General features: G+C 51.6%; 1 protein-coding gene across 3 annotated transcripts; it reads left to right on the forward strand.

Moving 5' to 3' along the window:
• Nucleotides 1–18: 18 nt before the first annotated feature.
• On the forward strand, nt 19–24340 carry OAS3 (2'-5'-oligoadenylate synthetase 3). Of its 3 annotated transcripts, XM_037133460.2 has the most exons (16): nt 19–2737; nt 5113–5395; nt 6970–7145; nt 8159–8394; nt 9039–9192; nt 9584–9916; nt 11000–11282; nt 16727–16902; nt 17691–17950; nt 18365–18509; nt 19186–19359; nt 20910–21195; nt 22168–22343; nt 22703–22941; nt 23880–24027; nt 24211–24340. In XM_037133460.2, the coding sequence occupies exons 1-16, from the start codon at nt 2549–2551 to the stop codon at nt 24220–24222; spliced, it is 3270 nt and encodes a 1089-aa protein (XP_036989355.2). In that variant the 5' UTR covers nt 19–2548; the 3' UTR covers nt 24223–24340. The 3 variants fall into 3 exon arrangements, with proteins under 3 accessions (XP_036989355.2, XP_036989358.2, XP_053525755.1); XM_053669780.1 differs by lacking the exons at nt 19–2737; nt 5113–5395 and adding an exon at nt 6183–6335; XM_037133463.2 differs by lacking the exons at nt 22703–22941; nt 23880–24027; nt 24211–24340 and adding an exon at nt 21866–21949 and having other exon boundaries at nt 22168–22254.
• The last annotated feature ends 1867 nt before the right edge of the window (nt 24341–26207 follow it).

Here is a 26207-nt window from a genome sequence, read left to right on the forward strand (position 1 = left end):
TTATGTTTTTGTCATGTTATTCTTAGGGATTTGTTTCTGTTATTGTACAAAGGAGGTTTTCTTTATTCATGTTTTGTAATGGTTGGTTCCTGGAAGATCTCAATGTTTTCAGTAGGTATATCTGACAAGAGCATTATGAGCGATCTCAATACTTTCCTGAATTTTCTGATTTTATTTACATTTAAACTTGTACTGCTTGTGTGACCACAAAAAAAGAAAAACAATAAAGCAATATCTCTTGCCCAAAAAAAAGATTAATAAGTATTTCTCTCAGCTAAGTTCTGATGCTTGGTAAAAGCCAGCAAGCCCAGGTCATAGAAAACTCTGGGGTGCTGGGTTTTGCAATTTCTGTCTCCAGTGCAAATTCCTGAGATTTGGAAACAGAGGCACCAGCGTGGAAGGGGTGATAGCAACGGAAGCACCGGAGGCATCCAATCCTGAGTCCCCCAGAGACAGGGCCGTTTTCTGGGGAACTTCCTGCTGGGGAAACGAAACTGGGAAGCACTAAAGATTAGTCAGCAGAGTTGAGGGTGGAGTTCACGGAGGGCGGAGGAGACTAGAACGGCCTGAAGGCCGTGGAAGAGTAAATGTGTCTGTCTGGTGAGGCTTGCAGTCCTGGGTTGGCAGGGGAGCCCCAGGGTGCCCAACTTCACGCTGAGGACTCAACTGGATTTTAATGTACTGCCACCTTTGAAGCCCTGAGTGAGGAGTTCCAGATAACCCCTCCCTCTCCTGCTGCTCCTCATACAAGCCCCCCTCCCCCGCCCTTGGCCTGGGCGGAGCCTGGAGCCCCTGAGAGCCCTCCCAGCCCTGCAGACGCACTCTCTTCCTCCTGATTTGGGGGCTGTAATTTCCTCCGTCGTCCAATCGCATTTCCCTTTCGGGGGCCTCACAGGATCCGGCAGCTTTATTAAGTGTTGCCATCTCTGTCCCATCATTTCTAGAGCTCTGGAGTGGAGCTGAAGGCTGCTGCATGGAATCGGTCCACCAACCGGGTCCAATCTTGATCCTTCCGCTTTCTACTTTCTGAAAATTCCTCAGATGCCCTAGTCCCTCGATGGCACACCCTCTCAATTCCCAGCCTGTTGGGTTGCCAATACTTTAAACACATCTGTGCCTCTAACCTGTAATCCAGTCTTTCCCCTACACTTGAAAACCCCCAGTGACCCGGCACTTACTGCGTAAATATGAGCTACGTACGCACCGCTAGCCTACCATCTCTCCCTCTGACTTCTGAACACCCTCTGACCCCATCTACCGTCTCCATTCCACGAAGGCACGCTTCAGGAAGCTCTTACCAAGATTACCGGTGCCCTGAGATTTACTCAAAGGCAGGGTGTGTGCCGGCTCCTTGAGTGAAGGGGCAGAGGACCAATGAGTTTCTGAGTGAGACAGGGACTCCCGCTTGGGCCAATCCTGAGGAAGAGCTCAAGTGTCCACATTCTGGGTGGAGTAGGAGCAGGGAAGCAACGGAAAAGTGAGTCCAGGTGGTGAAGATGGCAGCAGCAACGGGCTGCCTTGGAGACCCAATCAAGTGTCCACTTTGCAGCTTCGATGTCCACTATGGCTGCCTCGGTCTGTGCCAGTCCACCAGGGATGTAAATCTTGTAGCTTTGTAATGTTTTAATAGGTGATACTGTATGAAAAGTGCTATTCTAAACTCTCTCCTTTAAAAAAAAACAACTTAATTCTTAAGACAGTTTAGAGCAGTGTTTGAACATTTTAATGGTGTTTTGATTGGGACTGCAGTAAATGTATAAACTAGGGAGAGTTGGCTGCCACCCAAAAAGAGTGAGCAGTGAGAACCTGCTCGGGGGGGTTTGAGTCCAGTCTGCCATCTTTGCAGCTGTGTGACCCTGGGCGAGAAGCCTAGATCCTCTGGCCCTTAACTTCCTCTCCTGTAATGGTGTGATAATCACAACTCTTATGGCTAATGGGAGGGTTAAATGAGACATTTGTAAAGGGGTACAGGACAAATTCTGTAATTGTCCCTTATTGCCCGTGTTTAGAAGGTGTCCTTCAGCCAGAGAGCAAGGTAGGGGCTCTCCGTTTAAGTGAATCTGCTGACCGTTTTTCACGCAAATCCTGCACGTTTCTTAAACGCCCTGGTCACATTACTCCGTGCCAGCGCTTTGCTTGGAAGTCCTGCTGCTGTAAAGGCATTTTGTTCCGTTGTGTTTGATGCCTCGGAGCCGGGGAGCCCCAGACAAGGCAGACCCGGGGCTGCGGGAGGGAAAGCACGGGAGGGAAAACCGCGACTGCGGAGGGAGCCGGAAGCGGGGTAAAGGCCCTGAGCGGCTGCAAGAAACGAAACTGAAAGCAGAAAAGGAGGAGAATCTTGAGAGGATGCGAGGAAGTGGGGAGCTGGGGCAGGCTGGGCCAGGAGCACCCCGCCCTCTCCCCACCCCGGGCGCAGGAACAGGGTGGGGCGCTGCGGGGCACCGGGGACATCCAAGACCCTGGGACGCACACGCAGAGGCGGGTGAGCGCACCGAGCCCCGCAACCTGCACGCAGAGCCCCTGCCACCCATCGCCCCGGCGCCCGGCCATGGACGTGTACCGCACCCCCGCCACCACGCTGGACGGCCTGGTGACCAGCCTGCAGCTGACCGCGGAGTTCGTGGGGACCGCACGTCGCGCACTGGGGACCGTGGGCGCGGTCCTGAGAGAATGTGGGGGCCGTCCAGGTGCCAGGGTAGCTGCTGCCCCACCGTGGCGGGTACTTAAAATCACCAAGGTGGGTTCTCAGGGAGCAGGGGCGACCTCGCGGTCTCCGTTTGAAAATAGGAGTTGGGAGGGACAGGAAGGGACTTTATCTATCTTTTCATTCATTTCTTTATCACTAGTATAGCCCACTTATCTGTGCTCCAGGGTTGTTCAAAGTGCCCCGAAATAATACTCCTGCTCACAACACTTCTGCGGGGCAGGTACTAGTTATCCCCACTTAACAGGTGGGGGGACTGAGGCACAGAGAGCAGAAGGAACACGTCCAAGCCTGTAAAAAGTCCAGGCAGGATACAAAGCCAGGTGGTCTGATTATTGAATCTACACCGCCAAGGGCCGCCTCTTCCTCATCCATTCACTCTCTCACAGAGACACAGTCTGTTCCACCACAGCAAACAGACTTCGGGCCTCACTCGCACTGGGCTGGGCCCTAAGGTGCAGACGTGGTCATTCTCTAGAATAGCCCGAGTAGCCCAACTTGCTGAGAAATTAGCCAGCAACAATGAGAACTTTTTCTCATGAAACGAGTCTTATGTCATCTAATGCTCACAGTTAGGGAGGCAGGGATCATTGTCCCTGTTTAATGGGTGGGGACATTGAGGCTGCGTCCCTTTTTGGCCTGGTCACTCTTCGTCACCCTGAACTCAGGATGCCTGCAGACTCGAGGAGACAAGGGCCAGCCACTGTGTCCTCAGGGTAAACTCAGGGGTGCCGCGTGGACCTGGGACACCTGGGTGGGAGAGAGGGAGGAGACCTGGAGTGTATCAGGGGAAGAGAGGAAAACAGAGGAGCAGCTAGTGGTTTCCTGGGGCTGAACCTTAGCTAGGAACCCAGGAAAGGAGGCGGGGAGACCTGCAGCCCAGGTGGAGGCGTGGGGGGCAGATTTCTGCCTCTGAGACACAGGCTGGAGGATTTCTGCAAAATCAGGGTTTGGGGATCTCTAAAGTTTTGGCATCCTGAGCTTCCTGGAAAACCTGGAATGGCTTTCAAGGCTGAATTTAGCTTATGGTCCTGCAATCCTGAGGCTTTGAAGGAGGCCCTGGTGAAGTGGGCGGGGCTGTGGGTTTCATTTCCAGTAGTGGGGAATGGCTGATTCCCAGCTGGAGTGAGGTGCGCAATGTGAGGTTGTGGTCCAACTCGTGGTTGGACCAGAAAGCAAAGAAGGGGTCACAGGAGGAAACCCCCAGGGCCCACATGAAGGGGTGCCCCTGCTCAGTTTTCCCCACCAAAAATGTCTCCTGGCATTGCCAAACGTCCCCTGGGGCACCGCCACTCACCCTGGGAAATCACCCCATTAGAGATGCCCGTGCACTTGTATGAAATGACACATTGTCTGGAATTTCTTTCCAAAAAAGGCTCCAACTGAGCAAATGTGGCAAAAGGCATCTTTAAAATCCTCTCCTCTTTTCTGTAGGTGTGGGTACTTTCATAACAAAATCTATTGTTTAAGTGAATTAGTTTATTGGGGTGGGCGTGGAGAATGTGCATCTGGGCCTGACTCTGGGTTTAAATCACGGCGCTGTCTCTCCCAGCTCAGAGATCGTGAGAAAGTGGCGACCTCCCTGCACTTCCCATTGCTGGTTGTTAGAGCACGAGCAATCACAGCACCTTCCTCCAGGCTTGTTAGGAAGGTTAAATGAGATGATTGTGTGCAAAGCATGAAAGAATATCTCTGATATTCCCCTGTGCCCTGTGCCTTTGTTGGCAGCGCCGATTGTGAGGGGCTGGCAGTGACTGAACTGGGTTACCACTGCGTAGGTAGCAATCCCATTGGGTGGGAAGATGCCCCCAGAGGGCCAATCCTGGTTGTCGCCTCTTACTGGCTGTACAACTCACTTCACTGCTCTCAGTGTTACTCATTTTACTGCTTGGAGCCTCCCCCTGCATCTGGGACCACATGTAACCACACGAGGGCTGTTGCCTGTTGGCAGGGAGATGGGTGTCAGACATTTGTCAGGGCACCAGGCACAGAGCAGAGACTGATAATGTGCATTTCCTTCCAGAGTTGTCAGGCTGGCAGCTTTGCAGAAAGAAGCACTGGTCAGAAAGGTCTCAGCAATTTGTATTCAAATTATGTAACTGCTTTGTATTGATCCCAGACAAAGATCATAAATGTGTTTTACAAACCAGAATTCGTGTCACCTACAGTTTTAAATTTTTCGATAGTTCATTGCTAACACTTAGAAATTATGGACTGATATATAAAAATGGCTTTTCTTGAAAATTCAGGGCTGGCCGCCTTTAGCCTATATTCCCGCGTGGCTTTGAATGCCAAGAGCTGTGTGGCCGCAATCCCCACCCAGCCTGCTCACCTGGCAGCCTGTGCAGGCACTAGCATTGGAGAGTGCAGACTTCTGAGTAGTTTGTTTGTTGTTGTTTTCTTCACAGGGAGGCTCCTTTGGCCGAGGCACAGCTCTGAGGGGTGGCTGTGATTCTGAACTTGTCGTCTTCCTCAACTGCTTCAAGAGCTATGAGGACCAGCGTGCTCGGCGCAGAGAGATCCTCGGGGAGATGCGGGTGCTGCTGGAATCCTCGTGGCAGAACCAGGTCTCTGGCTTGAGCCTTGAGTTCCTCAAGCAGGACATGCCTGGGGTCCTGCAGTTCCGACTGGCGTTCCCAGACCTGGACGACCAGATGGATGTTGGCTTGGTACCTGCCTTTGATGCTCTGGGTAAGGGGCGCGCCTGGCCCATTCCAGGGCTGTGGCGAGGTCATTAGGAGTAAGACAGGGCTAACGGTTCCTGTCCTGCCACCAACTTGCTGTGTGACCTGGGCCGCCCTCTCTGGGCCTTGGTTTCTTGACTTAACATAATGGGTTTGGACCAGACAAGAGCCAAGAAGGCCCAGTTCCTCCGGGCTCCGCGGTCCTGCAGCCATGATGCTTGGCCCTTGCTCAAGCAACTGGGGAGAATTTTCTTCAGCCCCTGCCGAGCGCAGCTCAGCCTTCGCACAGAGAGCCCAGAGGAGAAGGCAAATTCTGCAGAACCTCCTAGTTTACCTTAAAAGCATCGATGTGATTTTTGCACTCTCCTTTGTCATATCCCCGTGCATGGTTTAATATGATAATATGTCTCTGGGTCTGCATCTGTCAAACGCAAGTAATAGTCGTAGGACCGTAGAAATTTGTTCTGGGAAAGACTGTATGTGCTAATACATGTAATGGACTTAGAGTGGTGTCTGATGCATGCTGGGGCTAGATACAGGCTTGCTATTCTTATTTCTATTATTATTATTAGTAGTAGCATTAGTAGTATTATCCTGTACCATGGTGTTCTGGGAGGTAGCTATCTTGAGTTTATCCGGGTTACAATGTCCTGGCTACAGCCACACTCTCTCCACACCTATTCACCTGCTCTATTATTAATCATCATAGCTACGCCTTATCCAGTGCTTAACTTTCCCAAGCAATTGACATGTCTTATCTTATGAACTCCTCAAAACAAACCTATAAAATCTGACTCTCTTGCTTTCCACTTTACAGATAGGGACACTGAGGCACAGAGACATACAGTAACTCACCCGAAGCCACACAGCAAATAAGTGATGTCAGGAACCTTAGGAAGTTATGGAGAGCGTTTACTTTTCCCGACCCGGGGAGGCGGGCACACACTGTAAGTCAGCCGGCTCTGCCTTCCAATCCCGTCTCCAGCTTAGTTACCCCTGGGGGCAGAGCTCTGAATTTCTTCATGCCTCAGTTTCCACAGCTATAAAACGAGGTGAAGAACTGTAGGGTTTTAGTGGGGAATCCACGAGGGAATTCATGTACAACTTTCAGCACAGGGCCTGGCATGTTGTCAGTGCTCAAACAATATTACCAATTACTGCTCAGGAATCAGAACCTCTCGCCTTATATTTCTCTGGCGTCACTTCTCCCACAGTTCCGATTAATTAAAGGTATGTGCAGTGGTGTTTGAGTGTAGCCTGAGGGAGCCTCTGGGAGGAAAGAACTGCCAGGCTCTAGGATTCCCGACTCAGCAGGAAGCATCATTCCTATTGAACCTCCTGGGAGTGAGGCTGCACTTCCTCCCCTTCCCTGGCCATCTGGGAGCCAGGGACCCTCCCCTCTGGTCCAGAGCTTTCCTCCCTGCCTCCTGAGAAGCTCCAGGCTCTCCTCCTCGTCCCCCAGGGCCCTTGCTCAAGTCCTCCTCCCTCTCTTTCTGCTGCCCAAACTGAGCTCAGCACCAACACCGCCCCCTTCCTGGGTCCCCAGCACCCTTCCTCACTCACGGGCCTTCACGTCCACAGGGCAGCTCAGCTCCCACGTCAAACCCAAGCCCCAGGTCTACTCCGCCCTCCTCAACAGCGGCTGCCAGAGAGGCGAGCATGCAGCCTGCTTCGCGGAGCTGCGGAGGAACTTCGTGAACACTCGGCCACCCAAGGTGAAGAATCTGATCCTCCTGGTGAAGCACTGGTACCGCCAGGTGAGGCCACTAGTGAGGGTCCTTGCTCCGGGCATGTGACGGTTTGAATTTGTGTCTCTGTGACAGCGCGGATATTTCCTTCTGTCTGGCAGCACTTCATGCTCCTGGGAATTGTATGTTCACGTGACTTGTTCATGATTTCCTTGTGGGTTAGCTACCTTCTTGTTGTTGAGTGGATCTCTTTATATATGGTGGGTGTGCAGATCTAGTCTCCCCATCTGTGGCTTATACTTTCACCTTATTTACGAGACTTTTGTCACAGAAAATGTTTGTGTCTAAATGTAATCAGTTGTGATCCTCTTTCTCTCATGTCATTTGTGCTTTTTGGATCTCATTTAAGAAGCCTTTGCCTGTTCTGACTTTCTAAAGTTATTCTCCCATGTTTCTTTTTAAAAGGGTTTAAGACTTTCTTTTCAGAGTTAGGCTTTGAAACTGTCCGGGATGTTTTATGTACGGCATGAAGTCCGCAGAGCTGGTGCAGCCTCAGGAAGGCCATCCCACACTGCGCATGCCTGTTAATACACTGCTGTGTATTGGGGAAGTGCGGCCCAGCCTGTGACTGCAGAAGAGGGAACAGGCTGCCCGAAGTCTTAAGGCACATGGCTTGGTCCTCCTGCTGGACCGCGCATCCTAAAGCAGGTCTGGAATGAGGAGATGCCGTGTGCCAGTTCTTGCTCGACCATGGACTTGCTCTGTGGCCCTGGGCAAGTTCTGCCGTGCTTTTACTTGAGGAATAAGTCTGCATCTACCTGCTGGCCTCACCTGACTGCTCCCCCTCCTGGTGGCTTGAACCTTATGCCTCTCTCCCCCCACCACTACTACATGAGCCAAGCCCATTGCTAAAGCCCCAGCAGTGAGGGCAGATGAGAAACAGCAGGTTGCTTTGGGAACAGGCTTGAGACACAGCCTCGCGTCCCAGGCTCAGCCTGCTGGGTCTCCACCCCAGACTTCTGCAGAGAACTATCGGTCCTCTCCCCTTCATCCTCTGAGCGCCCTGCCCCGCCCTCTTTCAGGTGTGCCCACAGGAGGGAAGCAGGGAGGTGCCCCCAGCCTATGCCCTGGAGCTGCTGACCATCTTCGCCTGGGAGAAGGGCTGTGGGAAGGATGCCTTCAGCCTGGCCCAAGGCCTCCAGACAGTCCTGGGCCTGATCCAGCAGTATCAGCACCTGTGTGTTTTCTGGACCACCAACTACGGCTTCGAGGACCCTGTCGTTAAGAAGTTCTTGCTTCATCAGCTTGAGAGACCCAGGTACCTCCTAGCACCCCACCACCGGCTCTCCCGTGCCTGGGTCACGGGGAGGCAATTAACCATGATGAAGCGGGTCGTGTCTGCTGAGGGCCAAAGCCCAGTGCCACGCACGCACTTTCCAATTCAGCGGATTTGGCCCAGATGCAAATCGGAATCACTTGGGGGCGTTCTTAGAGACATGCTACGTGTTCTGGACAGGAGCGTTTGGGGACACAGAACACATTCTGATGGCTTTCTGTGAAGGGGCACACCTGTGAAACCCCCATTAGATCAAGGCAGAATATTCCAGGCCCCCAGGGGGTTTCCTTGTGCCCCCCCAAGGGGGACCCCATTCCGTTATCAGTACAGTTCTGTTCTGACATCAGATTTAAATGGAATCCCACAGGATGCCCTTTTGTGTCTGTCCTCTTCCTCAAATGAAGTCTCCGAGATTCATCCATGTGGTCGTGGGGAGTTGTGTTCCTTCTCTTCCATTGCGTGGGCTTATCACAGTGTGTTCTCCATTCTACTTATGATGCCTGTCGGGGGCGCTTCCCCTCTGGGGCTGTTACCCAGGGGGCTGTGATAAACGGCCTCGCATATGTGCTGGGCTTCTATCTAGACATGAAATTGCTAAGACTCTTCTTGTCCCTTTGGACTTGCAGGCCTGTGATCCTGGACCCGGCCGACCCGACATGGGACGTGGGGAATGGGGCAGCCTGGGCCTGGGATCTGCTGGCCCAAGCAGCAGGGTCCTGCTGTGACCGCTTTCCTTTCCTGCAGGCTGTAGGGGGCGCTGTGAAGCCCTGGGAGGTGCCGGTGAGTGAGGGCCTCCAGGGCTCCTCGGTTTGTACGCCTAATTTATGTACTCAGTGTTTTCTGAGCATCTACTGTGCACTGGGGGCCACGGGGTGTGGACCTGGGTTGAAAAGGGGGGGACGGCAGGCATGTGAAACAATCTAATCGCCAATCTTTGCACAGTTACTTCCTGCTTACCAAGCTGTGTTCGCCCACCGCAGGGGGACCTTTTTATAATATATCCCCGTCATCAGGGCCCCTTCTGTGATCCCACAGAGGCGCCACCTGGGCAGCCTCTTGTTTCCCCTCCCTGAGCCTCAGTCACCCTGACTACACAGTGGGAGGAGGCTGGCAAGAGAAGGAACATGGAGACCTTTGCATGTGTAAGACAGTTCCTTCCACAAATTTCCAGGGCCTTCCACGCCCAGGGCGCTCAGGTTTGGACCTCCCCATCCTGCAAGACCCCGCCCGGGAGCCCTCCAGGGACAGCAGCGGCCTCAGTGCTGCGTGCCCAGGGGCAGGGAACAGGTGGCCCTCCCGTCCAGCCCCCGTCTTCTCCGCCATGGCTGACATCGCCCCCTCTGCACTGGATCTGTGCCGGATCCCCAGCTGGGAGCTGGACCGCTTCATCGTGGACCACCTCAAGCCGGACACCCTGTTTCAGAGGCAGGTGAGCAAGGCCATCGATGTCATCCTGAGCTGCCTCCGTGAGAAGTGTGTCCACAAGGCCTCGAGGGTCAGCAAGGTGAGTCTGCCAGGGGGAGACATAGACGGGAGGACCACCATGGGGGCGGGAAGAAGTCACAGACACACTCGGCGGGCAGACAGAGGAATGGACATCCCCGGAGGGTACTTTGCTGGCTGGAGGTGTATATTTATGTGCGAGCTTTTTTTTTTAATGGTACAGTTTTTTTTAAAAAAAACCTCTATTACCATAGTCAGGTCACTTCCCTTCTGTGCACAAAATCCTCCGTGGTTTTGCAGACTGCCGAGGCCTCCTCGCCCGTGGGTCTGGCTCTGGTCTCTCGCTGACCTTCACTTACTCCACGCTCGCCCCCTGGCTCTTCCTGAGCTCAGGGGCACACATCTCCCGGGCTCACACATTCTCTTTCTGGAATGTTCTTTCCCCATCCACTTGGCTCTCTCCCTCCCCTCCTTTAAGCCTGTGGTCCAAGTCCCCTTCTCAAGGAGGCCCGACTGCTCAGGTTACAATTGCACCTTCTATACCACCCACTCCCAGTCCCCTTGCCGTGGCCTCCACACAGCACTTGGCACTTTCTGGGGGCTGCTGTTTGCGGACTGTTGCTGCCTCCTCTCCTCTCCCATCCCCCCGATGCCATTAAGTATCAGGAGGAAAGTAATTCTATCCACTTGCACACCCCTGTACGTCATCACTCGATAAACATCTGCTGAATGCGTGAATGAATGGGTGGTTGGACAGACGGACTGACTAACTGAAATAGGCCCAGTACATCTGCAGACCTGTGGTGGCCCCGATTTGCGACCTGTGATCCAGATGTACTGCAGATGTTTGGCTTTGATCTTTGATCAAATGTCTTTGACCACTGCCCCCACTTGGTCCCTCCCCACCCCCCAGCCACTTCTGTTATCTGTTGCTGCGAACTGTCTGACTTTGCACAGCATTGTGGGTCAGAAGGTAAAGGCAGGCAGAGGTAGTCTGCCTCTGCTGGGCTTCTGACGGTCAGAGGCCACCCTTACAAAGCCTGTGTCTGTCTTGGTGTCCCCATGACCCAGGGGGGCCGCAGTCTGACCACTCCCCCACCCAGGCTCAGATAGTCACTGGTCTGAGATGCTCTTTTCTCTGTAGGGGGGCTCATTCGGCAGGGGCACGGACCTCAGGGGAGGCTGCGATGCCGAACTTGTCATCTTCCTCAACTGCTTCGAGAACTACAAGGACCAGGGTCCCCGCCGCGCAGCGATTCTTGATGATATGTGGGCACAGCTGGACTCCTGGTGGCAGGACCCCGTCCCCGGCCTGACCCTCAGTTTTCCAGAGCAGACCATGACCGAGGCTCTGCAGTTCCATCTAGTGTCCCCAACCCTAAAAAGCCGGATGGATGTCAGCCTGCTGCCCGTCTTTGATGCCGTGGGTGAGGGGCGCCCAGCCTGTGCCCCGCAGGGAGCCGGGAACATCTCCTGTGGTCCTCTTTGTGATCCTAATTCCCTTCCACCAGGCATTGGAAATGCAGCATCGTTAATCCATAACTATTTAGTACTTTTAAAACTTTACAACAGTTTTTTTTTTTTTTAAAGATTTTATTTATTTATTTTTAGATAGAGGGGACGGGAAGGACAATGAGAGGGAGAGAAACATCAATATGTGGTTGCCTCTCTCGTACCCCCTACTGGGGACCTGGCCCGCAACCCAGGCATGTGCCCTGTCTGGGAAGCGAACTGGTGACCCTTTGGTTAGCAGCCTGCACTCAGTCCACTGAGCCACACCAGCCAGGGCTACAACAGTTTTAGTTATAAAGTATTTCAAACATACAGAAAACTACAGCCACACACCCATGTAGTCCAATGGCAATTTAATAAGTGTTGACAATTCTCCAGGTCTGCTTGGGGGGTTTTCAGAATGAGAATTACATGTTATAATTTCCTTTCTTATATTGCAGGGGTTACTTTATGGTTAATTTTCTAACTTTTTGAGGTAGATCTTAGCTTAGGAAGATCTCTTGATCTTCTTCCCTCTGAAGATCCACACTAGCTGCATAACAAATGTTTCGTACAGATGATTTTTATTGTCACTCAGATCTAAGTCTTTTGTACTTTTAATCATGACATTATGATTTGTTCTTTCATCCGTGATTACTTGGAAGTGGGTTTTCAAATGAATGTGTTAGGGCTTTGTTCATTTGGGTACTTTGGGCACTTAGTCATCTTTTTCTATTTTTTTCAATTATAGTTGATATATAATATTATACAGTATTATATTAATTTCGGGTATACAACATAGTGATTAAACATTTACCTACCTCCTGAAGCGGCCCCCCTGATGTGGCTAGTACCCATCTGACACCGTACACAGTTACTACAATATTATCGACGATGCTCCCTGTGTTTTTTTTTTTAATTGCTTATGCTGTTACAGTTGTTCTATTCCCCCCTTCATTCCCCTCCACCCTGCCCCCCATCCCCACCATTACCCCCCTTTAGTTTATGTCCATGTGCCTCAAGTCCTTTAGGTTCTATATTTCCCATGCTATTCTTGCCCCCCCCATCTATTTTCTATCTACTGTCTATGCTACTTATTTTCTGTACCTTCTCCCCCCATCTCCTCCTCCCACTCCCCTGTTGCTAACCCTCCTTGAGATCTTCATTTCTGTTTCCACTCCTGATCTAGCTGTCCTTTTAGTTTGCTTTCGTTTTAGGTGTGGTTGTTAATAACTGTGAGCTTGTTGTTCTTTCACTGTTCATGTTTCTTTAACTTCTTTTTCTTAGATAAGTCCCTTTAACATTTCATATAATAAGGGCTTGGTGATGATGAACTCCTTGAATTTGATCTTATCTGAGAAGCACCTTATCTGTCCTTCCATTCTAAATGAAAGTTTTGCTGGATAGAGCAATCTTGGTTGTAGGTCTTTAGATTTCATGACTTGGAATATTTCTTTCCAGCCCCTTCTTGCGTGTAAGGTCTCTTTTGAGAAATCTGCTGACAGTCTGATGGGGACTCCTTTGTAGGTGATTGTCCCCTTATCTCTTGCTGCTTCTAGGATTCTCTCCTTCATTTTAATTTTGGCTAATGTAATTATGATGTGCCTTGGTGTGTTTCTTCTTGAGTCCAACTTTTTTGGTACTCTCTGAGCTTCTTGGATTTCTTGGAAGTCTATTTCCTTTGCCAGATCGGGGAAATTTTCTTTTATTATTTGTTCAAATAAGTTTTCCACTGGTGGCTGTGCCTTTCCCCCTTCTGGTACCCCTATAATTCGGATATTGGAGCGTTTAAAGATGTCCTGGAGGTTCCTAAGACTCTCCTAATTTCTTTGAATTCTTGCTCCTTGACTCTTTTCTGTTTGGCCATTATTTGCTTTCTTCTGGTCCACTCCTTTGATTTGAGTCCCAGTTTCCTTTTCATCGCTATGGGTTTCCTGTGGAATTCCATGCATTTCCATTAGTTTAGCCTTCATATGTTTCTCTAATTTGTGGCTATAATCAACCAGATCTGTGAGGATCCTGATGACCAGTGTTTTAAACTGTGCGTCTGAGAGTTTTGCTATTTCTTCGTCGCTTAGATTTATCTCTGGGGCTTTGAGGTCTTCCTGCGACATTTTTGGTCTGTTCTGGCCCTTTAAATGTGAGAAGCGGCGCCTTGGACTCCCAGGTCGCTGGGTTGTGACGCTATATGTGGGGGCGTGGTCAGAGCGGGGAAATGGCGGCGCCCTCTATCGCCGCAGCCGGTCCAGCCGCGGCCGGTCCAACCGGCCACCCCCTCTCCTGTCCGCTCGCGCGTGCAAATAGGCAACCGCAGTCAACACGCAGCACCGCCTCCCCACTGTCTCCTCTGCAGTCGCTCACCCGGTGGGTTGCTCGGTCGCTCACTAGGTCCAATCCTGCGTTTGGAACCCGTGCGCCTGGATTCGCGCGTCTGGATTCCGCGCCCAGGTCCGACCGAGTCCTCCTGTGCAACCCCTCACCAGACGCCGGTTTCGCCCCTTACCGGTCGGGCTGAAGAATTTGTTGTTAACGGACTTGCGAAAAGTTCAATTTTCCGTGTTCTGATTGTGTTCTGGTTGTGTTTTCTGATGCTAATATTTAGTTGTCCCTAAACTTGGTTGTGTGAGAAGGCACGGCACATCCACCTATACCTCCATCTTGGCGGAAGTCTTCGATGCTCCCTGTGTTATCTTTTTCTGTTTTTAATTGTAGTCAGAAAATGCACCTCCCAGATATCAGTTCTTTGGAATTTTGAGGCATTTCCTGAGTTTCCCAGGGTTGAATAGAATGCATACTTTCCACTGTTGACTGTAGGCTTCTAGGTGGATGGTTTAGATCTGGCTTATGATCTTTGCTCAGATCTTTATCACTTATTTTTTCCTCACTTGGTCTATGAATTCGTAAATAGGACACCAGAATCGCCTCCTCTGAATGCAGTTATGAGTTTCTCCTTGTAATTCTGGAAAGTTTTGATTTTAATATGTTGAGGCTATATTATTAAGGAGCATGTAAGTATATAATTATGTTTTTACTGGCTCGTTCCTTTTATCATTAAGTAATAACCCTCATTAACTCTAAAATATTTATCTGCCTTAAAGCATTTTGTCTGACATTCATAGTGCTGGTCTTTTGAAAGAGTTTTCCTGAAATACCTTTTTCCGTTTTTTTATTTGTAAGGGTGTGTTATCAAATTTTAATTGTGCCTTTTATAAATAGCAAAAAACTAGAAGACAAAAATGGAACAAACAACAGTAACATAATAATTTTTAATTTATTGAATTTTTTAGAGATAGAAGAAGGGAGAGAGAGAAAAACATTCAGCCCACAACCCGGGCATATCAGGACAACACTCTACCCAACTGAGCTACCCAGCCAGGGCAATAATGTAACAATTTTGAGGGCATTAATAATATAGTAGAACTAACATACAAGACACCAACAATAAGAAAGGTTATTTTCCTTTGCTTTTCTTTATACCTTGTGCAAATCAAAATCAATGAACATGATTAGGAACATTTTCTCCTTTTTCTTGTCCTTCTGGATTCATTTCCTTCTTACAGAAACAGATCCTGTAGTAATACTTCTTCAGAAAGCGTTTCTGAGGGATGCATTTTCTCAGACTTTGCCCAAAAAACCTTTCTGTTTCAGCTGCACTCCTGGAGGAAACGGTTCACATGTGTGTTCCTCTGTTTCTACTGTCTTCTGATCTCCATGGTTGCTGATGAGAAGTCGGCTGTCTGCTTCTTTGTTGATGGTGGGGGTGTGTGTGTGTGTGTGCGTGTGTGGTTTTATTTTCCTTTTTGGTAAGACTTTTCTTTATTAGTTCAGAGTATTGTTCAGTTTCTGATATGTGTGCATATTGATTTCTCTTTCCTTATATGATTTAGAATTTGTTGTGCTTATTGAATCTGAGGAGGCGATTCTTCCTTTAGTTTTGGGCACACGTCTCCCAGTGTCTCTTCAAATATCACCTCTCCTGCTTCCTCTGTTCCCTGCTTCTGGAACTTCTGTTTAACGGTATCTCACTTCATCCTCTGAGTCTCTTCATCGCTCCTGTTTTTTCCCATCTCTCAGGGTAGCCTTCTGCTAGTTGCTCAGAAACCTGTCTTCCAATTTACTGTCTTCAAATGTGTCTAATCAGTTACCTAACCTTAATTTTTTTTTAAAAAATCGCAGTGACTTTAGTTTCCACTTCTAGAAGTTCTCGTTAGCTATTTCTCAAATCAACGTGTTGTTTGCTCATAGGCTCCTATTCTTTCATTGTGGCTTCCAATCTCTTTTATCTCTTTAATGATTTTAGTTATGCTTGTTTTAGCCTCTCAGATTGGCCTATTCTCCCAAACTCCCAAAACATTCATTCTCCTGTTTGTTTTGTTACCTGACTCTCGCTCATGGCGGGCCATTTCCTCATGTTGTTTGTAATTTTTCATTGTGAGCTCATCTCCAGGGTGTGTGGAGCTTCTCTTTTCTTTCCTTCTGCTGTGGGAGTTCCCTCTGCTCCAGGTCGGAGAAATACCCTCCGGGAACGGAGCATTCATTTGGCTTCTAGCTGAGCTCCAAGAGTTTCACTGATTCCCAAGCCAATTTTACACTGACTCAGTAGCCCAGGGTTTCCTTCCTGTGCAGATTCTGTAAACTTAGACTTCAGGCTCACATGGGGTGGGGTCTCATCTTCTCCAGGGAGACTTTTCTCTCCCTTGCCCCTCCCTGCCCCCCCTCCCCACCGCAGGACCATGGCAGCAAGCTTCCTCAAAGCCTTTCTCTGTTAGTAGGTGATGTTTTTTAGTCACCTCCCATGGAGAAGGCATGTAATCCAGAGTGCCAACAGGAGGAAAGAATGGTCTGTGACTCATTCCAGTTTCCTCTCTGTGCTGTGGTTTTCCCTTTGGGGGTAATATTGATTATGGCAACAGTTCGTGTTTGCTGAGCACACAGTTATGTTTTAACTGTTGTTCTGAGCACTGTACCTGTAGATTTCGTACCATAGCCTTATGAGGTGGATGTTACATCCCCTTTTACAGATGAGGAAATGGAGGCCCAGAGAGTCAATGTCCCATGGCTAGAATTCGAACCCAGGCCTGTTTGCCTCCAAAGCTCATCCACTTAACAACTTTGCTACATAGCTTGTTTGGGTGCAAGATTATCCACCCTGCAAAGCTGTTGGGTGAGTTAGGGGAAATGACTGAAAAGCACCCAGTACCTAGTTGCTGCTAAAAATAGTAAGAGTTCTGATTGTTATTCTGTGTTATAGATTGTGTATTATTGGTTGCAACATTATGTAATGAATGTCCAAATATTAAAGGCTGGTGCATGGCTGAGTTGGAAAATGCTGCTGACATCAATTAGAAATGCCTACTCAGGGTGTTTCAACCATCCACAGGGCAGCTCAGCTCTGGCACCAAACCTGACCCTCAGATCTACTGCACCCTTCTGGACAGCGGCTGCCAGGAGGGCGAGCACTCAGCCTGCTTCTCAGAGCTGCGGAGGAACTTCGTGAACACCCGCCCAGCCAAGCTGAAGAACCTGATTCTGCTGGTGAAGCACTGGTACCGCCAGGTGAGGCCTTAGGACCGCCTGGCTCCTTCTGGGAATCAGTTGCTGCCATGGCAACCGCTTTGGCCAATCAACTTCTACACAGCCCGTGCACCCTCCTTTGCTTTTTATTGGCTATCCCAAATAGAAGGACCTCCCCCTCTACCCTTCAGGTCTTGCCCAGACCCAGAAGCCTCTGCCTGAGATAGCACCACTTCTCCATCAAGTCCCCAAATCCTCATTTTTTGCAGCTGGGGTTTACCGCCCCTCTCAAGCCATAGCTCCTCCCACCACTATTGCCTTCCCGGTCCTTGCTTACCTCCAAGCCTTTGCTCCTGCTGTCCCTCCATCACCCTCGTCTTTGTAACACATGCTAAATCCGGAGCATCTTGCAGAGTTCCCCCAGCAAACGCCTGTCTGAATGCCGACTCACATTCACACGCGCATCTACTCAACCATCTACTGAGCGCTCACTATTGCTAACTGTTGTGACGGGTGTTGAAATATTACAGTGAATATGTCACAGACCCCATTCCTCTATGACCACCCCGTATATCCTTTGAGGAGAGACTCTAGGCAAAGACCTAGTCTGAGCTGCTTGGTCTCACTCTATGACCTTGGACAAGTCACTACCCACTACCTCCCAGACCTCAGTTGATTCACCTGTAAAATGAGAAGGGTGAGCCAGGCCACCCCCACCCTGTGGTTCTGTTCTTTCTGTGGTTTTGGTTTCTTGTTCCCCTCCTTTCACAAGTGTGTAGGGCTGTGCTTAGCATACAGGAGCTGCTTTCACTGCTGATTCTTAAATTTAGGTGACCCAGGTTGCTTCCCGGAACAGAGCAGGATGGCCTGCCTGTGCCTCTCTGCCCCCGGCCTACGCCCTGGAGCTGCTGACCATCTTCGCCTGGGAGCAGGGCAGCGGGGAGCACCGATTCCACATGGCCAACGGCCTGAGGACCGTCCTGGGGCTTGTGCAGCAGCACCAGCAGCTCCGTGTCTTCTGGACAGTCAACTACAGCTTTGAGGACCCAGCCCTCAGAATGCACCTCCTCAGCCAGCTTCAGAAACCCAGGTGCAGCCTCTGCCTCCTTCCCTGCCCCGCATCGTCTTTCTCCCCCACTCTCAGCCTGGAATTGCTGTACCCAGGAGGGGTCCAGGGTGAGGTTTGGGTGCTCCAACCCCATCCTCACTGGGCTTCCTTCTGGACTCTGCCCAGGAAGCGCAGGCACAGTGAGCCCCAGAGGAAACCAGGGCCCGCTTTATTAACACAGTGTAGCACCATACAGGAAATGAAGGGGCCACCCAGTAGCTTCCTGACTGAGGTGGCCGAGGAGGGACCCTACCCGTGCTTGGGCGAGGGCAGCAGCCTGAAGGTGCTGACACTCCTCTGTCTCTCCAGCCCCCACACCCTTTCCCAATCTCTCTCACCCCGCCTGCTCCTTCACTGATTTCCACCCTCCCCACCTGCTCCCCACTCAGCCCCCAGGCCCCTGATCCTGGACCCTGCTGACCCCACCTGGAATGTGGGCCGGGGCAGCTGGGAGCTGTTGGCCCAGGAAGCGGCTGCCCTGGAGAGGCAGGCCTGCCTCATGAGTAGAGAAGGGATACCTGTGCAGCCCTGGGATGTGACGGTAAGAGGGGGTGCCCAGGGGCGGAGCCCTGTGGGTGCCCCATTCCGCATCCCCTCTCCCCACACCCCCAGCCGCTATGAATGTTGGAGGTTGGTGGCTCACAGCCGAGGCACAGGCTGGCCCACCTCAGCCACTGCCTGAGTGACACGCACAGCCCATTTCAAGGCAGGACCAGCTCCATGATGCGACTCAAGCTGCAGAGCCCCCTCTGGGGTCCGGAACAAGCTTTCTCCAGCTGAGCCTCCCCCACCCCGCCTGCTTCCCTCACTCCCCTCTCCCGTGAGCCATGTCCCAGTGAATCACGTACATGAGAATCACCATCACAGGCTGTGCTTCTGGAAGCTCTGCTCCAGACAGCAGGCATTCACAGCTATCTCACTGCATTTGCTGCTCTGCAGCAAAATCTCATAACCAGTACTTACCACTCAGGACAATCCGGCGAGGCATGGGCCTCACCTTGCCCTGTGTAAAGATGGGGAGACTGAGGCTATGTGGTGGTGGGAGAACCAGAACTTGAACTCGTCCCTTGGATGCCATGGTCTGCCAACCAGCTGAGAAGAGAGGGGCTCTAGGAGATCGTGGGAACCATTAGACCACAGGAGACCAAGGGGCAGGGCCTGGGCATTCACGGGGAAGCCTGCCTCGCGCTGACCCCACCTGCGTGTTCTCTCCTCAGCCTACTCTCCTTCACCAGACTCCAGCCAGGGACCTCGACAAGTTCATCAGTGACGTTCTCCAGCCCGACCGCCAGTTCCTGGATCAAGTGCACAAGGCTGTTGATACCATCTGCTCATTTCTGAGGGAAAACTGCTTCAAGAATCTTCCCATCAAAGTGCTCAAGGTGGTCAAGGTGAGTCCCCAGAGAGCTGTGGGCCAAGGGTCCTGCAGGCTGGTGATCGCACCTCGGCCCAGACCAGGTCTGACCCACTTCTGTGACCCCTACAGCAGATGGCACAAAGCCAAACACAGGGGAGAAAGCAGAACACGGTCAAGGGTGGATGGTTGAGGGCGGATCCACATATGCCCAAGAAGCTTCTTTTGGTTGCTTATGACGGCTGACTCCAAAGAAGCAATAAAATGAATGTATCGGTTGATGTCAATGGAAGGCCCTAGAATATACTGCCTTCAGGCACAGCTGGATCCAGGAGCCCATACTAGATAATCAGGACTCAGATTTTCTTTCTAGCTCTGGCTCTGTCTTCTGTCTTAAAGAGGCTCTGTCCATCTGATGGTCCTTGGCATCTCTAAGCTTCTAGAAAGGGATTTCTCACAATTCAAAGAAGTCTTAGAATTGGATTTCATTGGCCTGGTGATATATCCCTCAACCAAGCACTAGGGCAAGGGAGACGTCATGTGCTGGCCAGCCAAGCCTGGGTCACGTGGTGGAGTCAGCCCTATGTGGGCCTCATGGGTGGAGTGTGGGGGAGGGCTGGTCCCCCCAGAGGAAACCCAGGGCTGACCCCAGAAGGTAGAAAGGATGCTAGAGGGTCATAAAGTCACATAACCTGCTGCAGCAGATATGACCTTGGCTCACGATTGGAGTTACAGGGAGACACAGGTCAACTCTGGAAACAGTGTTTGTGACAGGTGCTAGCCTGGTGACTTGCTGTGTGACCCTAGACAAACACCATCTCCTCTCTGATCCTTGCCTTCCTCATCCATAACCCCTGAGGACAATATGCCAACTCACTGGTTCTCCACTAGACCTTCACTGAGAATCACAGGCAAGCTTTTACATCGATATACACTGATGTCTAAGCCCCCTCCCAGGAAAATTAAATCACAGTCCAGGGATGTAGGAGCCAGGCCTCAGTCATTTTTAAAAGTTCTTCTGCTGCAGCCTGGCTGGTGTAGCTCAGTGGATTGAGCACGGGCCTGTGAACCAGAGTATCGCGGTTCGATTCCCAGTCAGGGCACATGCCTGGGTTGCAGGCCAGTTCCCAGCAGGGGACTCATGAAAAGCAACCATACATTGATATTTCTCTCCTTCTCTCCTTCCCTTCCCCTCTAAAGATAAATAAATAAATTTAAAAAAATAAAAGTTCTTCTGCTACAAATAGGCTTGAGAATTAACTGCAGGCCTAAAAATAAATAGGAAGAAGGGAGGAAGGGAAGGATGGAGGGAGGAAAGAAAACTCTTAAATCCCTCCAGCCCCCAAACATGATGCAATGGGAAATTTCGCATTTGTTGAAGGGTTCAAACTTCCATCTTGCACTTTTCTTTTTCTCGCAATTGTGCCATGTATTAACCCCATAGTAAAGACCTAAGACAGAGAGGTTAGGTGACTTGCCCAAGGTCACACAGCAAGTTCCTATCTCAGAACCCAGAGCCCATAGGCTCTGGCAGGGGGACATCGAGCCGTACTTTGGGGCTGAAGCCACCTGCCATGTTCTCCCCAGGGCGGCTCTTCGGCCAAAGGAACCGCGCTGCGAGGCCACTCCGATGCCGACCTGGTGGTGTTCCTCAGCTGCTTCCACCAGTTCACCGATCAGGGGAGCAGGCGAGCCGAGATCATCTCGGAGATCCGAGCCCAGCTGGAGAGATGCAAGCAGGAGCAGCAGTTCGAAGTGAAGTTCGAGATCTCCAGGTGGGAGAATCCCCGTGTGCTGAGCTTCTCGCTGGCGTCGCAGATGGTGCCGGACCAGAGTGTGGACTTTGATGTGCTGCCGGCCTTCGATGCTCTAGGTGAGGGGCCGGGAAGCAGTCCTGAGAAGGGGGGACGCGGAGGCAGGGCTGCCGGGGCGGTGCGGAGGCTGTGCACCCCTTCACATCGTAGGCATTGTGGACGTGCAGGCTTATCCCAACTTTCCCGCAAAGTGTCTGGAAAAAAGGACACCTTTTTTCCAATTCGCACAAAGGTGCTACATGGGTGGCCAGTGGCCCTGAGCTGGGTTCTAGTTCCATCAATTCCACCAGGATGCTGGGTGACCTTGAACAAGGGACTCCTCTACCTTGAGCCCAGTGTTTTCATTTGACAACAAGGACATCCAAGTGTCTCAATGCACCTCCCCCACCCACCACAGACCCATTCAATCAGCCCAATAAGTGCCCCTACTGTGTGCCCTGCACACTTCCAGACACGGAGGACAAATGAGACACAAATCTCTTTGCATCTATTCAGTTCTGAGTCTGGACAGGAGAGTTTGTAGAGTGAGGAAATCCCCCGGATGTCAATGGATTTGGTTCGTGTGTTTTGCAAAACGAGTAGCACGGGAGAGACTGGTCCAGAAATGTACCCGAATATGTTCACTTCCTCGGTTCAGGGGGCCAGAGCTTGGATATCACCGAATGCCTTTCAGTGCACTGGGACCAGCGTGGCATCGACTCTCCCCACACCCAATTCTGTCCTCTGCAGGGCCTCCTGTTAGAAAGAGGAGCCAGGGAACCGTCCAAGATATGTTAACTCCGAGCGGAGAATTTGTTCATGAGGGGTAAGCAGGTGGGTTGAAAGGAGGCAGAACAGGCAGTCGGAGCCTGCCTCCCCAGAGACGCAGCACTGGGTCATACCACATCCGTGCCCCACCTAAAACACCGTGGCCTCCAGCAGATCCCAGACCGCTCAGGGAAACACCCGAGGGGCAGGTTGCAGAAGCTCTTTCATTGGCCTCGCTGTGACTCCCGGAAACGAAGTGTGGGTGGCTTTCTCCCGGTCTCCAGGCCAGCTGGGCTCCGGCTCCAGGCCCCACCCTCGCGTCTACGCGGACCTCATCCGCAGCTGCAGCAACGCGGGCGAGTACTCCTGCTGCTTCACGGAGCTACAGCGGGACTTCATCGTCTCCCGCCCCACCAAGCTAAAGAGCCTGATCCGACTGGTGAAGCATTGGTACCGCCAGGTTTGCGCACATGGGTGGGCCCAACCCCCCCCACCCTCCCACCCCCCCCCCACCCTGCCTGCAGCCCGAGGCTCTGCCCCAGGAGCATTTTCCCGGTAGGAGGCAGGCCCAGCCCTGGCGGGAACCCTGGGTCAGTGGAGCAGAGACAGATTTTGCCACAGGATCTTAGCTTTCTTATCTGTAATATAGGGCCGACATTAATACGTCACAAGAGTTTATGGGGTCATGCAGGACAAGGCATCTGGCAGAGGAGGCGCTCAGTAAAAGTTTGGGGGTGGCATCCGGCTCCCAGATGGTCCCTCCCGTTACTCTTCGTTGTCAATATGAACCAGTACCCTATCTCTCTCCTCATTTCTTAGTGCACCAAGAAGCCCAAGGGGAAAGGCTCTCTGCCCCCCCAGCACGGGCTGGAACTCCTGACAGTGTATGCCTGGGAGCAGGGTGGGCGGGACCCCCGGTTCAACATGGCCGAGGGCTTTCGCACTGTCCTGGAGCTGGTCACCCGGTACCGCCAGCTCTGCGTCTACTGGACTGTCAACTACAACTGTGAAGACGAGACCATCAGAGACTTCCTGAGGACGCAGCTTCAGAAGGCCAGGTTCGGCCCCCCCCCCTCAGTGTCCCTCCCGGAGTGTCAGATCCAAGGTCCCTAGTCACTGTCTCTCCCCAATTCCTGGGGGCACAGAGCAGAGGCAAGAAAATCCACTTTCTAGAACTGGGTTCCTTCCTAGAGGTAATATCCTGTGCAGCTAAGGGACAGGCAGTCCGCTTCACAGTCACCTGTGAATAGGGGTTACCAGGTGAAATGCAAGACTCCAAGTTAAATTTGAATTTCAGATAATAATGAGTAACTTTTTAGTATGAGAATGTCCCATGCAATCATTGGGATATGCTTTCAAAAGAACACCGTATTCATTTTTTTTTTAATCTGAAACTCACATTTAACTGGCCATCCTCTATATGTATTTGCTAAATCTGGCAACCCTGCCTGTGAGCCTACCAGGTAACATATGCATGTCCCATTTGGGAGGGATTTTGCCTACCTGTCACATGCTACAGAGGTAACAAGTATGTGATGTATCTCCAGTCCGTGGGTAGTCGCTTCTTAGAGTGATGTGTTGAAAAAGACCCTGACGTTGTGAGTTGGTTCAGCTGAAGAGAGTGGCCTCATCTGTTAGGGACCACGGATGCAGGGAGAATGGTGGAACCAGTGCTGTGGTCAATTAATAATGCCTGCTTTGCTTTCAGGCCTGGCAAGTGTGGCCTGAGCACTGTGATTGATTAGTAATGTCTGCCCTGGATACAGCAACAAAAGGGGTTGTGAGCATAGTTTATTTTCCATTCAGTCCTCGAGTGTGTTCCTGGAGCACTGAGGAGTCTCTTGGCTCTACCCCTGCTCCTGCCCCTGCCCCCCCGGGTACCCCCCTGCCCCTGCCCCCTACAGAATGTTGGGTGAAGGAGAATAGTTCAAGCAATCTTGCAGGTGGATACCTAGATGTTGCCAGGAACGTGACTGACCTTGGATGGGAATTGCAGGCCCATCATCCTGGATCCAGCCGACCCGACAGGCATCCTGGGCCACAGTGCCCGCTGGGACCTGCTGGCAGAGGAAGCTGCAGCGTACATGTCTGCCCCATGCTGCATGGACAGAGATGGCACCCCCATCCTGCCATGGCCAGTGAAGGTGAGAGACCTATGGAACCATTGTTGGGGGCGGTATGGTCGGGGGAGGGGTGTGCTTCCCCCAAGGGGGCAGGGCCTAGTCCTGGCCCAGATGGGCCCCTGTGCCTGTGTCCTGTCTGCTCACACTGTCTGAGCTTCTCTGGGAAAGGAAGGAGTAACCAACATATTCCATAACCTTCCCCAGGCTGCTGTGTGAAGGCCAGAAAATCAGGAGTCATACCTGATAGACAGATGGATGCCAGCCCTCGGTGTGGGGAGACTCAGGGTCACCTGCCAGGTGTGTGTGTGTGTGTGTGTGTGTGTGTGTGTGTGTGTGTGTGTGTATGTGTATGTGTATGAGAGAGAGGCTTGGTGACTTCACTCTACTTCCTCAGTCCGGCCTCCCAACTGAGGACCCTGCCTCCCAACTTGGGGCTCTCCTCCTGGCAGCCCACTCTGCTCACCCAGCCCCATTGAGTCTCCCCTTGTATCTGATGGGCACTACATGTCCCAAACACTCCCCTGCCCTGGCGGCCTACACATGGGAGTCCAGACTCCACAGGTGGGCGCCAGCCTGGGTTTCCAGCTTCTTCTTCATGCTCAGGACTTCCTCTCTGCTCCCAGCTGCATCCCACCCCCACCGAGAATGTCCTCCTCCTCCCTGACTTCTCTCTGCCCACCCATACCAGCTCACATCCTTCCTCCTGCTGAAACCCATCTCTGATTCCTGGGTGGCTACCCAGTCTAAGAACTTTTCAGAGATTGTAGACCTTTTATCTAATTGTCAGCCACACTCATCTGGTTGTGGCTGCCTGAAGCCCTATGTTTCAAAGGATTATGAAGAATGAATATGAAGCTGCGAAGTGACCTAATCAACTAGTGATGTCTGCCATGAATGCAGTATAGAGAAGCAACGGTATGAGTACCGTGATTGATTGGCAATGTCTGGCCCGATACAGAAAAAAGTGCCTACAGATCTACATTGTACGTCTGGCTATTGGGACGCTCTCTAAGCTCATCTGCTAGAAGGACAGCATGCCCAGATCGGCTACTTTTGCCTGCCACAGACAGAGGCAGAGGGGATGGGAACACGCATGTCATGCCGTCCCTCTCCTTGGACATTTCATTGGATGCCTTTTCACTGGAGGCTTTCTTTTGTTCACCTTTCCCATTTCTCTCACCCCACCCCCAAGTTTGCACATCTTAATGCCGTGCACTGTGTGCTTTCCGAATTTTTACTGAGTTCCCGTCATGTCTCTTGCCCTGCTACAGTGCCACCAGTGGGATCCTCCACCCCCAGAGCCTAAATGTGAGTCAGTGTCCTCACGACAGTGCTCAGCCTGCTTCCCTCCCCCCTCCTGCGCAAACCCACTGGGTCTGTGCTGGAGGTCAGGGGTGCCTCCTGACCTCCAGCCCAGTGACAGGGTCCCTCTCAGTGAAGGATCCATACGGAGAACAGAAAGCACTCCGGGAACCGGATGTCAAAAGGGATTCCATCTACACCCCCAGATGGGCAGAAGGAGGCTGGAGCCACCACAGCACTGGTATTTCCAACATTAGACCAGCCTGGCTGGATTGAAGGTCCAGAGGCTGCTGCTGCTTCCGCCAGTGTCAGTCACTGCAGCCGCCCCTGCTACCTCACACCCACTAAGCCGGGGCCCAGACCCAGGAACACGGAGTCCGGCAACCACAGGCATCTCTCAGGACTTGGGCACCACCAGGGCTGCAGGAGGGCAGCTCCCGCATGTCTCCTCCAAAACAATCTAAGTTGCAGCAAGACTCTGGCTGCAGGGGCATCCAAGAAGTGATGTCTTGCCTCCCACCCATGGAGCACGAAGAGGAATGGATGCCCAGGGCCGAGGGGCAGCGTCCTCAACAGCATTCCTGGCACAGGCACTGCAAACGTCTGTTGGGTGGGGGAGGGTGTGTGGGAGGGACCTGCACAGGGAGACAGAGAGGAAGCAGCCTTGTTCTTAGGGGCCTGGGTAATTACTGTGTGTTGTAGGTTCATGAACCAGTGTAGGTTCATCGGTTGTAACAAATGTCCCACTGTGTGGGGACAAGGGAGTACACAGGACATCCCTGGGCCTTCAGCCCAATTTGGCTGTGAACCTAGAAGTTCTTGGAAAAAAAGAAGTATTTTTAAAAAAAAGAATAAATGGGCATAATATCTGCAAACGCTCTCAGATTCCTTAGTAATAA

The sequence above is a fragment of the Artibeus jamaicensis genome, unplaced genomic scaffold (genome assembly GCF_021234435.1).
Source record: "Artibeus jamaicensis isolate MK-2021 breed Jamaican fruit bat unplaced genomic scaffold, CSHL_Jam_final contig_525, whole genome shotgun sequence".
NCBI classification, from domain to species: domain Eukaryota; kingdom Metazoa; phylum Chordata; class Mammalia; order Chiroptera; family Phyllostomidae; genus Artibeus; species Artibeus jamaicensis.